At 37.2% G+C, this 12,857-nt stretch overlaps 1 protein-coding gene across 1 annotated transcript; it reads right to left on the bottom strand.

Annotated features, from left to right (window-relative positions):
- Positions 1-10,193: 10,193 nt before the first annotated feature.
- Positions 10,194-11,213, bottom strand: LOC122023236 (zinc finger MYM-type protein 1-like). The gene has a single exon (XM_042581310.1). It carries the CDS (start codon positions 11,211-11,213, stop codon positions 10,194-10,196), a length of 1,020 nt encoding a protein of 339 aa, XP_042437244.1.
- Between the last annotated feature and the right edge of the window lie 1,644 nt (positions 11,214-12,857).

The raw sequence follows: 12,857 nt of genomic DNA, 5'->3' as shown, positions 1-12,857 counted from the left end.
TGAAAATTTTGTAAATGTAAATAATTAAAAAATATATTTTTAAAACTTAGTAAAGGTAAAATTTGAAATTAATTTTAAAAATTTAATAAAGGTTGAAAATAATTTTGGAAGTTTATAAAAATAATTTCTAAAAAAAATTGAAAGAATGTCAAATTTGATAGTTATGTTCCCCTTTTTCCTAAAAGTCCAAGCATCTTTTAAAAACTAAAAAAATATCCTTATGATGAAATGTCCAACCTTCATACTTAGTTAACTTCCATAAGATAGTAACTGCTGATTCAGGTTAGTCAATATAAGCGTTTGGTTCTAACTAGTTTATTATTAGCTAGATTATTCAAATTGATCAATATATATTTTTTTAAAACTCAGATTTATAGCAATACATTGACATAAGCATCTAAAATCTTAGGATAAGTCCTAAGCATCTTACACCATTCTATGTTTAAAAATACACAAGTAAGGTATCCTATTGTGCTTGTGAGATGTTGTCTGTTAAAATTATAGGAGCATGCAATTCTACAATAAGAGCTAGGATACTCTAAAAAAGATAATTTGAAGTCTATTTTGAAAATAAATTTTGAAAGGGGAATTTTAAAAAACTAATAATTAATAATTTTCAAAAATATGTTGAGAAATAAAGAAAACTATTCTATGAAGCATCTACCTAATTGTCTTCTTTAGTTACTAAATTTAGTTTTAGGTAAGGGTTTGGTAAATATATCAGCTAGGTTAGATTTTGATTCAATATAGTTAAGTTTGATATTTCCTTTAATGACATGATCTCTAACGAAGTGATGTTTAACTTCTATGTGTTTAGTTCTAGAGTGATGTACTGGATTTTTAGTTATATTTATAGAATTTATATTATAGGTTTTCACATTTTTATAATCTAGATTAAAACCTTTTAAAGTATGGGACATCCATAGCAGTTGAGCTATACATTCACCCATTACTATGTATTCGGCTTTAGTAGTAGATAAGGCAACTCAATGTTACTTTTACTAAACCAGCTAACTAAAGAAGATCCTAGTAGTTGATATCCTCCACTTGTACTCTTTCTATCTAACTTATAGCCAATATAATCTGAATTAGAATAGCCAATGAATTCAAAATGTGATATTCCTAGATACCACATGCCTACATTTATGGTTTCTTTTAGATATTTAATTATTCTTTTAACATAAAATAGATGAGATTCTTTAGTGCTTGTCTGATAATAAGCACACATACTTACTGCAAATAATATGTCAGGTCTACTTGTAGTTAAGTATAGTAAGCTACCTATCATGTTTCTATAGTATTTTAAGTCAACCGATTTACCATTTAGATACTATCTAGGTTTATGCTACTTATCATAGAAGTTTTTAGTTCTTTAGAGTGTTCCATACCAAATTTCTTAATTAATTCTTTTGTGTGTTTACTGTTGGTCCCCTGGTGGCCGACTAAAGGGGGTGAATAGCTTTGTACAAAAACAAATAAAAACCTTTCTCAAACTTTACATCTTTATTAAAACTAACACTTGTATAAAAAGAATTAACAAACTGATTAGAAAGAAAGAAAAGGCACAGAGAGGTTACTTGATTTGCAATCAGATGATTCTTAATCCAAGGTAATTGAAGATCACTATCAAAGTCTCCTTCAGGCGAAGAAACTATAGGACTGTTGCGGCCAGCTAGGAGGGAGTTGTTGGATAGTCCTGTAAACACAAAAGAAAACAACCCTTCTCGAACTCTTTAAACTAACACTTGCATAAATAAAAGCAAAGCAGTAAATCAAAAACATAAAGGAAGAGGCACGAGTATTTACTTGGTTACAACCGATGTGGTTGTTAATCCAAGGAAGATTAAGCACTAAAAAACTCCTTCAGGCGGAGAAGCCTCTTACAACGTTGAAGCGTAGAAATAGAAGCTTAACTACAACTCTAAAGCATACAAGCGTTAGAAATGATTACTTGGAGTTCGTTGAAAAGCTTCTGGACCAAAGCTATATTTATAGCCTTGGTCGGGGCGCCTGGAAGGGTTCCAGGCGCCCTGGGGGGATAAAACTCTATCCCCCAACGTTCATAACGCATTAGACGCGTTCTGGTCAAAACTGTTGGTTCGGGCGCCCGGAGGGGTTCCGGGCGCCCCGGGCTAGTCCGAGCGCCCCGGACTGCTCCGGGCGCCCTGGGCTGGTCCGGGTGCCCCGGATCCTAAGTCAACTCCGGTTGACTTTTTTCGCCTCGGTTGGGTGATCTCTGCCATCCTGAAAAGGGCTCACCCGAACCCAACTTCCGATCTTCTCGAGCGGGCTTCCCTCTGGTTTCTCGTCCCTCGGAATCGCTGCGTGTTTCCTTCTCGTCCGCCAGCGTACTCACCCTAGTCTTCGTCCCTCGGACGCACCGCGTGTCGTCCTTCTCGCTAGCTGCGTCTCTTGCTCCCCGAGTATTCTTCCGCTCCGGCTTTCGTCCCTCCAAACCACCGCACGCTTCCTTCTCGTCCGCCGATGTACTCTTCCGCAGCACCTCGTCCCTCGGACTGCCGTCCTTCTCGCTAGCTGCGTCTTCCGCTCGACTACCTGTGTTCCTAAGCTCCTGCACACTTAGACACAAGGTTAGAACAACACAGGACCTAACTTAACTTGTTGATCACACCAAAACAACCTTTGGGTTCCAACAATCTCCCCCTTTTTGATGTGATCAACCCAAGTTAAGCTAGGGTCAAAAATAGACATGAAAATGAAATAATTTATATTGCAATAACATGCAAACAAAATAGAAAAAAATTAAATTTTAAAAAAATAATTCAATTTTCTACCTCCCCCTAGACTTATACTTTTTCTTCTCCCCCTTTAATCACATAAAAAATTGGGGTTGCAAGAAAAAATCTAAGGGTTGACACTTAGAAAAATTATAGAAGTCTATTTCAATGATTTTCTGGAAAATATTTCTAAGCCAAAGAAAATTTCTAAGTCATTAAGAACTTTTAGAAAATTTTGAGAACTTTGAGAATTTTGCAATAATTTTCACAAAAGCAATCTCAAAATATTAGAGAAAATTTCTAAGTTAAAAATTATTTTTGGAAAATTTCTAAGTTTTCGTCATGAAAATTAAGAGTTTTCTCAGTAGAAAACTTTATACATAAAATTTTTTTTTGGAACATGTAGAAATAATTAAAAAAATTTCTATGCTTTTATTTTTAATTTTATTTTATTTTATTTTTTTTATGCTTTTATCATAAAATTTTAAATTTTCATTTTAACTTATTACAATTTCTCAAATTTGAAGTAAGAAAATTTGAACATGCGAAGAATTGTATCATGTTAATATCTGTTAATAGTTTGTCGAGGTACTTTAATCGACAGGTTATTTCTTTCAGCTTTAAAGCAACAAATATTAAACATGCAAGAAATTGTATTGACAAAATAATTGGTAAAAATTCATTTGACAATTTTTCTAATTTGCAAGATTCATTCGACAAAATATTTTGTAGCTTGCAAGAATCTTTTGGCAATATTTCTGATTTGCAAAATTTTTTTAACAAAATAATTTGTAATTCGCTAGAATCTTTCGTCAAAACATTTTGTAATTCAAAAAATTCTTTCAATAATATTCTTAATTTTCAAGAAGTGTTCGGCAGTTGATTTTCTAATCCGAAAAACTCTTTCGATGATTCAATTTTTAATTCATAAAAATCTTCAGGTAATTTTTTGATTAATTAAACCAGTTGTTCAGAGGGTAGAGGTCATACCTTACTTACCTCGTCGGTCGTTGGTTCTCTCCCTGTTGAATTACTTTCTTCCGAAGACTCTCCCCCTTCATCGATGCTTGTCTCGGTTGAGCTTTCTTCATCTTTAGGTGGGTCTTCTGCTATGATTTCTGTTTCGGCAATTTCTTTAGTTTCGGATTCGGCTTCTTCTGATTCTTCATGAATCTTCAAGAACTTTTCCCAAAGTTCTTTTGCGCTTTTGTATTCGCCAACTCTATCGAGATCTTCATTTGGTATTGTACTTAGGAGGTGAAATTTAGCTCGCCCGTTTTCCATAAACTCCTCACGTTTCTTGTGGGTCCAGAGACGTTTATCGATTTCTTCTCCGTACGCGTTCTTCGGTTCTTCATAACCAAATTTCATTATTGAAAAATACCAGAATCAGAGTTTAGATATACCTCCATTTTTGCTTCCATAAAGGAAACTCCCCCTCGAATGCTAGTGGGTAGTCGCTAACTCCGACCATCGTTTTGTTGCTTCAGACGGCGGTTAGTCATTCTGAGGCGTCTCGGCTCTGATACCACTTGTAAGACCATTGCGGCCGGCTAGGAGGGGGTTGTTGGATAGTCCTATAAACACAAAAGCAAACAACCATTCTCGAACTCTTTAAGCTAACACTTGCATAAATAAAAGCAAAGTAGTAAATCAAAAACATAAAGGAAGAGGCATGAGTATTTACTTGGTTACAACCGATGTGGTTGTTAATCCAAGGAAGATTAAGCACTAAAAAACTCCTTCAGGTGGAGAACCCTCTTACAACATTGAAGCGCAGAAACAAAAGCTTAACTATAACTCTAAAGCATACAAGCGTTGGAAATGATTACTTGGAGTTCGTTGAAAAGCTTCTGGACCAAGGCTATATTTATAGCCTTGGTTGGGGCGCCTGGAAGGGTTCCGGGCGCCCTGGGGGGATAAAACTTTATCCCCCAACATTCAGAACGCATTAGACGCGTTTTGGTCAAAACTACTGGTCCGAGCGCCCGGAGGGGTTCCGGGCGCCCCGGACAGTTCCGGGCACCCCGGACCCTAAGTCAACTCCGGTTGACTTTTTTCACCTCGGTTGGGTGATCTCTGCCATCCGAAAAAGGGTTCACCCGAACCCAACTTCCGGTCTTCTCGAGCGGTCTTCCCTCTGGCTTCTCGTCCCTCGGAATCGCTGTGTGTTTCCTTCTCGTCCGCCGACGTACTCATCCGCAGTCTTCGTCCTTCACGCACAACGTACCGTCCTTCTCGCTAGCTGTGTCTCTTGCTCCCCGAGCAATCTTCCGCTCTGGCTTTCGTCCCTCGGAACCACCGCACGCTTCCTTCTCGTCCGTCGGTGTACTCTTCCGCAGCACCTCATCCCTCGGACTGTCGTCCTTCTCGCTAGCTGCATCTTCCGCTCGACTACCTGTGTTCCTAAGCTCCTGCACACTTAGACACAAGGTTAGAACAACACAGGACCTAACTTAACTTGTTGATCACACCAAAATAACCTTGGGGTTCCAACAGAAATCTCTTACAATGTTGACAGCTCACATAGTAGTAGAATAGACAAAGAGATTGATTACAAGTGATTGATTCTAGTTACTGGGATCAGGGCTATATTTAAGCCCTGATCAGGATGTCTAGAAGGGTTCCAAGTGCCTGGAGGGGGATAGAATTTTATCCCTGTTGCAATGGATCACTCCACTTCGTGTTTCGATAAAGTTTCTGGTCCAACCACTCGAAAGGGTTCCGGGCACTTGGACTAAGCTGTTCCAGCATGACCAGGGCACGCACCTGGGGCGCCCTGGGTCCGAGTGGTCCGGGTGCCGGCAGCACAGTCAACCTCCGATTGACTTTTCCTCCGGGTCTTCTGCTCCGCTTTCGCTCACTAAAGTGATTTCGGCTATTCAGAATAAGGCTCACCCGAACTCATTTTTTGTCCTTCTCGAGCAACTTTTCGCTCGGGCTTCTCATCCCTCGGAAACGACATACACCTCCTTCTCGTCTGCCAGCGTATTCATCCATAGCACCTCATCCGTCAGACGCACCGAGCCCGTCGACTCTCTCCCGTGCTGTCCTTCTCGCTAGCTACATCTTTCGCTCGACTTCCTATACTCCTAAGTTCATACACACTTAGACACAAGGATTAAAACACAACAAGACCTAACTTGACTTGGTTGATCACATCAAAACTACCATGGGGTACTTACATTTGCTTCGGTGTACATAGTTTCCTTCTTTAATTTGTTTAATTTAGAGTCTTAGAAAATAGTTTAACTCTCCAACTAAACTCATTTCAAATTTATTTTCCATTAAAGTTATAAATTCTTTTAAAAAATTTAAATTGGTTGACCCAAACATTATATCATCTACGTATACCTAGGCTATAAATATATCTGAGTCAAGGGTTTTTATAAAAAGTGTAGGGTCAATCTAACATTCTTTAAACCCTTTAGAATTTAGGAAACTGGATAGTCTTTCATACCAAGCCCTAGGTGTTTGTTTTAATCCGTATAGGACCTTTTTTAGCTTAAACACATGGTTTGGATATTCTATTTTTTCAAAGCCTGATGGTTGACTTACATAGATCTTCACTTTGATTTACCCATTTAGGAATGTAGATTTAATATTCATTTGATATAACTTGAATCCTTTATATGCTGCATAGGTCAGCAATATCCTAATAGATTCAAGCCTAGCTACAGGGGCATAAGTCTCATCGTAGTCGAGACCTTCAACTTGACTAAGCCTTTTGGCAACTAGTCGGACTTTGTTCCTTATGATTTTACCTTTATCATCTAATTTATTCCTAAATACCCACTTAGTGTCAATAATTGCCTTATATTTTGGTAGAAGTATTAGGTCCCAAACTTGATTCCTTTCAAATTGATCCAACTCTTCTTGCATTGTAATTACCCAATCAGGTTCAGACAATGCATCGGTTATGGTTTTGGGTTCAATTTTAGAGATTAGTGTTATTTGGCTTAAGTTTCTAAAGGTTGATCTGGTTTGAACTCTTAACTCAGGATTTCCTATTATTTGTTCAATTGGATGATCGGGGTTTAGTCCTAATGTTCTTGGGTTGGTTTTTTCTATTTATTTGTTTTGTGTTAATTGTTCTTCTTCTTCTTGATTTGTTGAATTAGGTTGAGTATTAGTTTTCTCAAGATTAATTATATCATTTTCATCAAAGGTTACATTAGTGGTTTCTTCAATTTTTAGAGTGGATTTATTATAAATTCTATAGGCTCTACTTGTAGATGAATATTCAAGAAAAATTCCTTATTGGGTTTTTAAAGTAAATTTTCCTAAGTAATCTTTAAGATTTAAAATATTTATAGTTTCTCTTACCGACACAGCTCGTCCTCCTATAAATGAAGATACTAGAAAGCTATAGACTCAAAGAAAGTGTTCAATGCATGAAATACGAAAGACTTTAGTTAGTGTCAACTTAATGGACAGGCTGATAAGACTTACCAAAGGAGCACGGAAACTTTGCCCGAACATAACTTAGTCTGAACAGGTAAAGAAGGCCCTCACGTAGCAACTTGGGAGCTTTGGATTAAACGCCTCCCAATTTCTTCGAGCAGGAGAGGAAGGTTGGATCAAGCTCAAAATTCATGAATTCGAGAAGAGGGGGTAGGTCAGAGCGCCATGCAATCGGTTAGGAAGCAATTTTGGGCAATTCAACAAAAAAGAAACAAGTTTTCCATCCCTTATTAGAAGAAGGCAGGTTCTTGAAGAACACTGCCTTAGGTCAAGATTGAAACAAAAAACCCCCAACTCTAATTTCTTGGGGTACAAAAACAAATGAAAATTATGAGATGTGGGAGGAATACCATAGAGGAGAAACAAAATGAGCATCGCGCACATGTTATGGAATGCATTTGGAGCAAACTGGGAGAGGGGGATGTTGAAATAATGGCTTATCTATGAGAGAAAGAAAGGGATTGAAAAACATAAACCTGCTTTCAGTTGATCCTTAAAGAAGATAATGCATCCTGATGGGGGTAATCCTAGGAGGTTGAAAGGCAAATATGGTAGTTTTGTGGGGATTTCGTATTGCAAATGTACTCTTTATCGATCGGTGTTATCGAAGTCCGAATAGGTGAAAGTGTACCATGGAGGAAAAGATTCTTGAGCCATGAGAGATTGCAAAGGAAACAAAGGAGTAGAGGAGGAACTGACACTTGCCTATAAATGGGCATTTATGATGGATAAGACAGCATAATCATTACGTTGAAAAATGCATTCCTACATATCAATGGTACACTACTGAGCGTATAAATCCTCGTACATGCATTTTTTCAAAAAATATAACTAATTATAGCATTAAAGATCGAACGAGAGCTTAATTGGATGATCGGATGGAAGGTCTATCCACCAGGCCGGACTGACAAAGAGGATGATTAGGCAAAAATAAGACTTGGGTCCGATCAGTCGACTATCAGCCTCCTTCGACTAGACTTAAAGGAGAGGCTAGTGATATGGGATGTTACGAACAAACCCAGGTATGACATGGCAGTCAAGGTGAGGTGACTGTCCAAGTCAAGGGGAGATGACAATCATAAGCTCACTTTCAACAAGGCTTGGTTCCTCACCCAGTGCTAAGACCCTTAGTACAAGGATGGTCGGCCAAGAGATCGGTCTAACCAAAAGGGCTTAGTGCTCCCCACCTATATTGTATTAAGGCATATAGTATATATTTGACCAGCCATCTAGGGGCGAAACCAAGATTTTATTTTAAAGGGGGCTTAATTTAAAACAAATTATCATTATAAAAAAACTTGTTATCATATTATATAGCAGGTCTTTCATATGATAATGATAATATTTCAACAAAATATAAAAACAAATAATTCAAAAAATAAAACAGATTAAAAGAGTATAAAGAGAATAACCTTTCAAGGCACCAGAATTACAATCAATCAAATTCATTAATACTATGCTTTACTCTACGAGACTTCTCATCAAACTCATCTATTATGGATTCAACATCTATTGAATCGGCAAACTCTACAAGACTTCTCGCTCAATGTAAACAACCAAACAATCTGCAAGGAAATCATTATGCATCTTATTACGAAGTGATGTCTTCACAAGATTCATTGCTGAAAATGCTCTCTCTGTAGTTGCTGTCGAAACTGGAAGAGTCAACACTAAGCGAATTAATCTATCAACCAAAAAGAAGTGATTCGATTTTCTAGTTTCAACCAATACTTGACATAGCTGAGAAAGAGAAGCAACATTTTGAAAATCTGCATGACAAACCACTACATACTCATAGTGCTCCAACTGTCTTCTCAAAGCATCTAACTCAATTCGAGTAAAATCTTGAGGATAGAAAATTTGAGCAAGAGTATAAATATCCTCAATATTGAACTATTTGAACCCATCAATAGGATTCAAGGCTAAGCTGAGAGTTAGGAGTTGCATTGTTTGTTCAGTGAATCTATTATTCAACTCCATCAATTGAAAATCTATCACAACATTGAATATGTTAATGTGATAATAATGCTCAACTATAATATAATCCTTTTGTTGACAAGAACATCTTGTTCTTTCCAAATATCAAGCACTCATATTGGGCATTTCAATGTGATGCCTTTCAAAAAAAAGAAAATAAATATTATCATCATATAATAAATGTCATGTAAAAATGAAAAACAAATAGTTAAATAAATAAATAAATCTATACCTTTCACAAAACTTCAATACACTTTCCAAAAGTTTCTCCCATTCAACTTCTCGTAACTTTTAAAGAAGAGTTTTGGTTGATGAGACCAAATTGATTGCATTTAATATGTCTTGAGATTTCATTTGCAATGCTTGACAAAGAATATTAGAGATTCCCAAAACTTCATTCATCAGGTGCAAGATAAACACAAATTCAAATGACATCATCTCTTTGTAAATGCTTTTAGCTTCTCCACGTATACTACTATTGAGTCCATTATCAATCATTCTTTCAAGAAGTATACAAGTTGCACCATACATATCAATTAAATTATTGACAGAAGCAAAATGAGAGCTCCAATGAGTAGCTCCAGCTCGTTGTAAAGTACGAATTTGATTATCCCCTGTGCCAGTTTTAAGTTCTCTCGAAGCTATCATATCGATGATTTCATCTTCTCGAATAGATTTTAACTCACATTGACGTTTGAAAGAAGAGCCAAAAAAATTGATAATGGAACTCAATTTTTAAAAGAATAACCATACCTCATGCAATTCTTTCGATACCGCAACTAAAGCAAGTTGCAAGCAGTGGGCAAAACAATGCATATAATAGGCATACAGACAATCTTTGCGAAATAAGGCTTGTAATCCATTCCATTCACCCCACATATTACTAGCTCCATCATATCCTTGACCTCGTAAATTTTCAACCAAAAGATTGTAATGAGAAAGCACATTGCATATTTCTTTTTTAAGCGTTAATGCATTTGTGTTGATTACACTAACAACTTCAAAATAACGTTCTCAAACAATGCCCTTGCAGTCCACATATCTCAAAATGATGGCCATCTGTTCCTTATTTGATTCATCAAGAGTTTCATCAACAAGAATACAGAACTTGGCATCCCCCACTTCTTCACGAATCATATTTTGCACTTTATTAGCGAAAATATGCAATAATTTTTTATGAATCTTGGAAGATGTATACTTGGCATTTTGAGGAGCATTTTCTAAGACAACTGAAGCAATTTCTTCATTCACTCTTGCTTGCAACTTAACCAATTCAATGAAATTTCCACGATTAGTAGAATGGATAGATTCATCATGACCTCTAAATGCACACCCTTGCATAGCTAACCATTTCATACTCTCTATTGAAGTCTTAAGTCGTAATCGATTACTCAGTATTTCTTGAGAAGTTACCTTGTTTATAACTTTGACAATGCGATGAGATGAATCCACTAAATTATTCCACTTTTTCATAGCAAAATTATGTAGTGAATTCATATTGCCCTCATGTTGTGCAAATGGGCATTTCTTCCTTTCTTTGACTCTCTTCCAATCTTGAAATCCTTCATGAGTAAATGTAACATACTTCGAGGAACATTTGTCGAAAAGATAACATGGAAAACAAAATGCACTATTTTTTGCTTTTGAGTAATCTAACCATGGAAATTGTGCAAACCAACCATATTGAAAATGTTGATTTTGATTTGAATATGCAATAGGTGGATACTTACTCAATTTAGGTTGACATGGCCCCATTTTGATATAATTCTTTCTAACATCATCACGCATATCCACGGGATGCGACCATATTGGCAAACGTAATCCAGGATCACGTTCCAAGTAAGGAGCATCAATCGTTGATGGAATATCAACTTTCTCAACTTTAATTTTTGGAGATTCTTGAAAAGGAGATGAGGCATCATCAACATTCATTGAAGAATTAATTGCACTTATTTGGCCATCATTTGCTTTGTTGTAAAATTGATGAAGAGTTAACCTTGATTTTGTTCGCTTAGGAATATGTTCACTTGACATTGTAATCAATAACCTATATTAATATTCATTAATAAAATAATTAAACACAACCAATGGTCAATGAGTTAGAAAAATAAAAATTAAGAATCTGAGTTTTATGCAAGCTTACACTGTTAGATGCGTGATCAAGAGGAGCAAAAAGTCGATGACTCGCTGTTAACCATTGCAGAAAAGAATCTCCATCCTCCATCCTTCAAGAAGGAAAGATCCAAAGCCAAGGAGCAAAAAGTTAGATGCGTGAATTGATCAAGTGGAGTAAAAAGTTTCTGCAACAAGCGGTAGACCCATAGCCACGAGGTGAAGTGAGAAATAGGAAGGAAAAAGGGAAAGGGGGGGGGCAAACAAAATAACATATGCCCTAATGGCCTTTGGGTTGGGCTAGTATGGGCTAAAGCCTAGGCTAGCCCCCTTATATGTTTCACCCCTGCAGCCATCATCCGTTTAGGTTCAAGAGAAGCCCGACCGGCTACAAGGCCAGCCGGAAGTAATATTCAAATAAGTCTGAGGGACCTAGCCTTCCACTTTGGGTGCTTAGGATATAGTGGGTCAATCTGATAGCTGATGAAATATATAGGCCTTCACTGTTCATTCCTGCATCCTCCTACATATAGGTGGTCAAATATAAAGTTAACCATAGTGACAGGGCTCAGTATCTATCTTTGATGAATCAACATACAAGGTAAACCTCAGAAGAAACTTGGCTAGATTTCTAAATCTCAAGCTATCACTTCAGGGACAAACCTCCAAGTACAAGGCCGATCGATTGAGAGTACCGATTGGGCCTCTCGGGGCTCAGTTCTCCATTCAAAAGCAAGTATCCCCACATATGATCGGTCGGTCATAAAGTTGTCCAGACTTAGGGGACTTGGTTCTCTATTATTTTATAACCAGATTTCCAACATCACACGACATATATCAGAGTAGTCCTAACGGTCAAACGCTCTACCATACTCAATACTCTACTTTTATATATACACCCAGTCGGCTAAATATCTGGTCGAGAGATCTTTGGGGACCACATGGTCAGAGAATCATAACAGACTATTAGAGAATATCAACCATTTGTCAGAGAATATTTTTTATTGTTACATGAGCATTCAATGGAACTTTCCTCGAAAGTAACTCTACACTTGTTTTATCAGTCAATACGATGATAGCATATTCCTTCAATCGCCGCATTAATGGCGTATGTTATGAAAAGGGTGCACACGAATAACGAAAGATTCCTCGGACGTCAACTGTATGCCTCCCAGGTTGTACATATTCCCTAACTCGACAGCTTCTGACATCCGACATTCTCTGTCACCTCATGATTGTGGAGGTTATAAGAGGTAGTATATAAAGGGAGGTCCTCTTTGTTGGCTAGGTACGCTTTTATAGTAGTCTCATTTACACACAAACCTTTATTGTTCATCTCTCCATTTTTTTGCTTGGCACTACACTGACTTGAGTATCGAAGAGCATTTGACAGAGACTTCTTCCTTAGTTTTTGGGCACTAACGTTTTGTCTGCTCGTTTGAGTATGGCAGAGAGGATCTTCATTCCCATTCACAATCTTTTCTCTTCTCTGATTAAATATCTTTATTCAGTCAGTATTCGAGTCACCTGTCCAACGCGTCATTTCTCCAGCTTTCAGACAGATCT

The sequence above is a fragment of the Zingiber officinale genome, chromosome 9B (assembly GCF_018446385.1).
Source record: "Zingiber officinale cultivar Zhangliang chromosome 9B, Zo_v1.1, whole genome shotgun sequence".
In the NCBI taxonomy this organism is placed as follows: Eukaryota; Viridiplantae; Streptophyta; class Magnoliopsida; order Zingiberales; family Zingiberaceae; genus Zingiber; species Zingiber officinale.
Note: the sequence above shows the minus strand (reverse complement) of the source record. Positions and strands in the feature narration are given on the sequence as shown.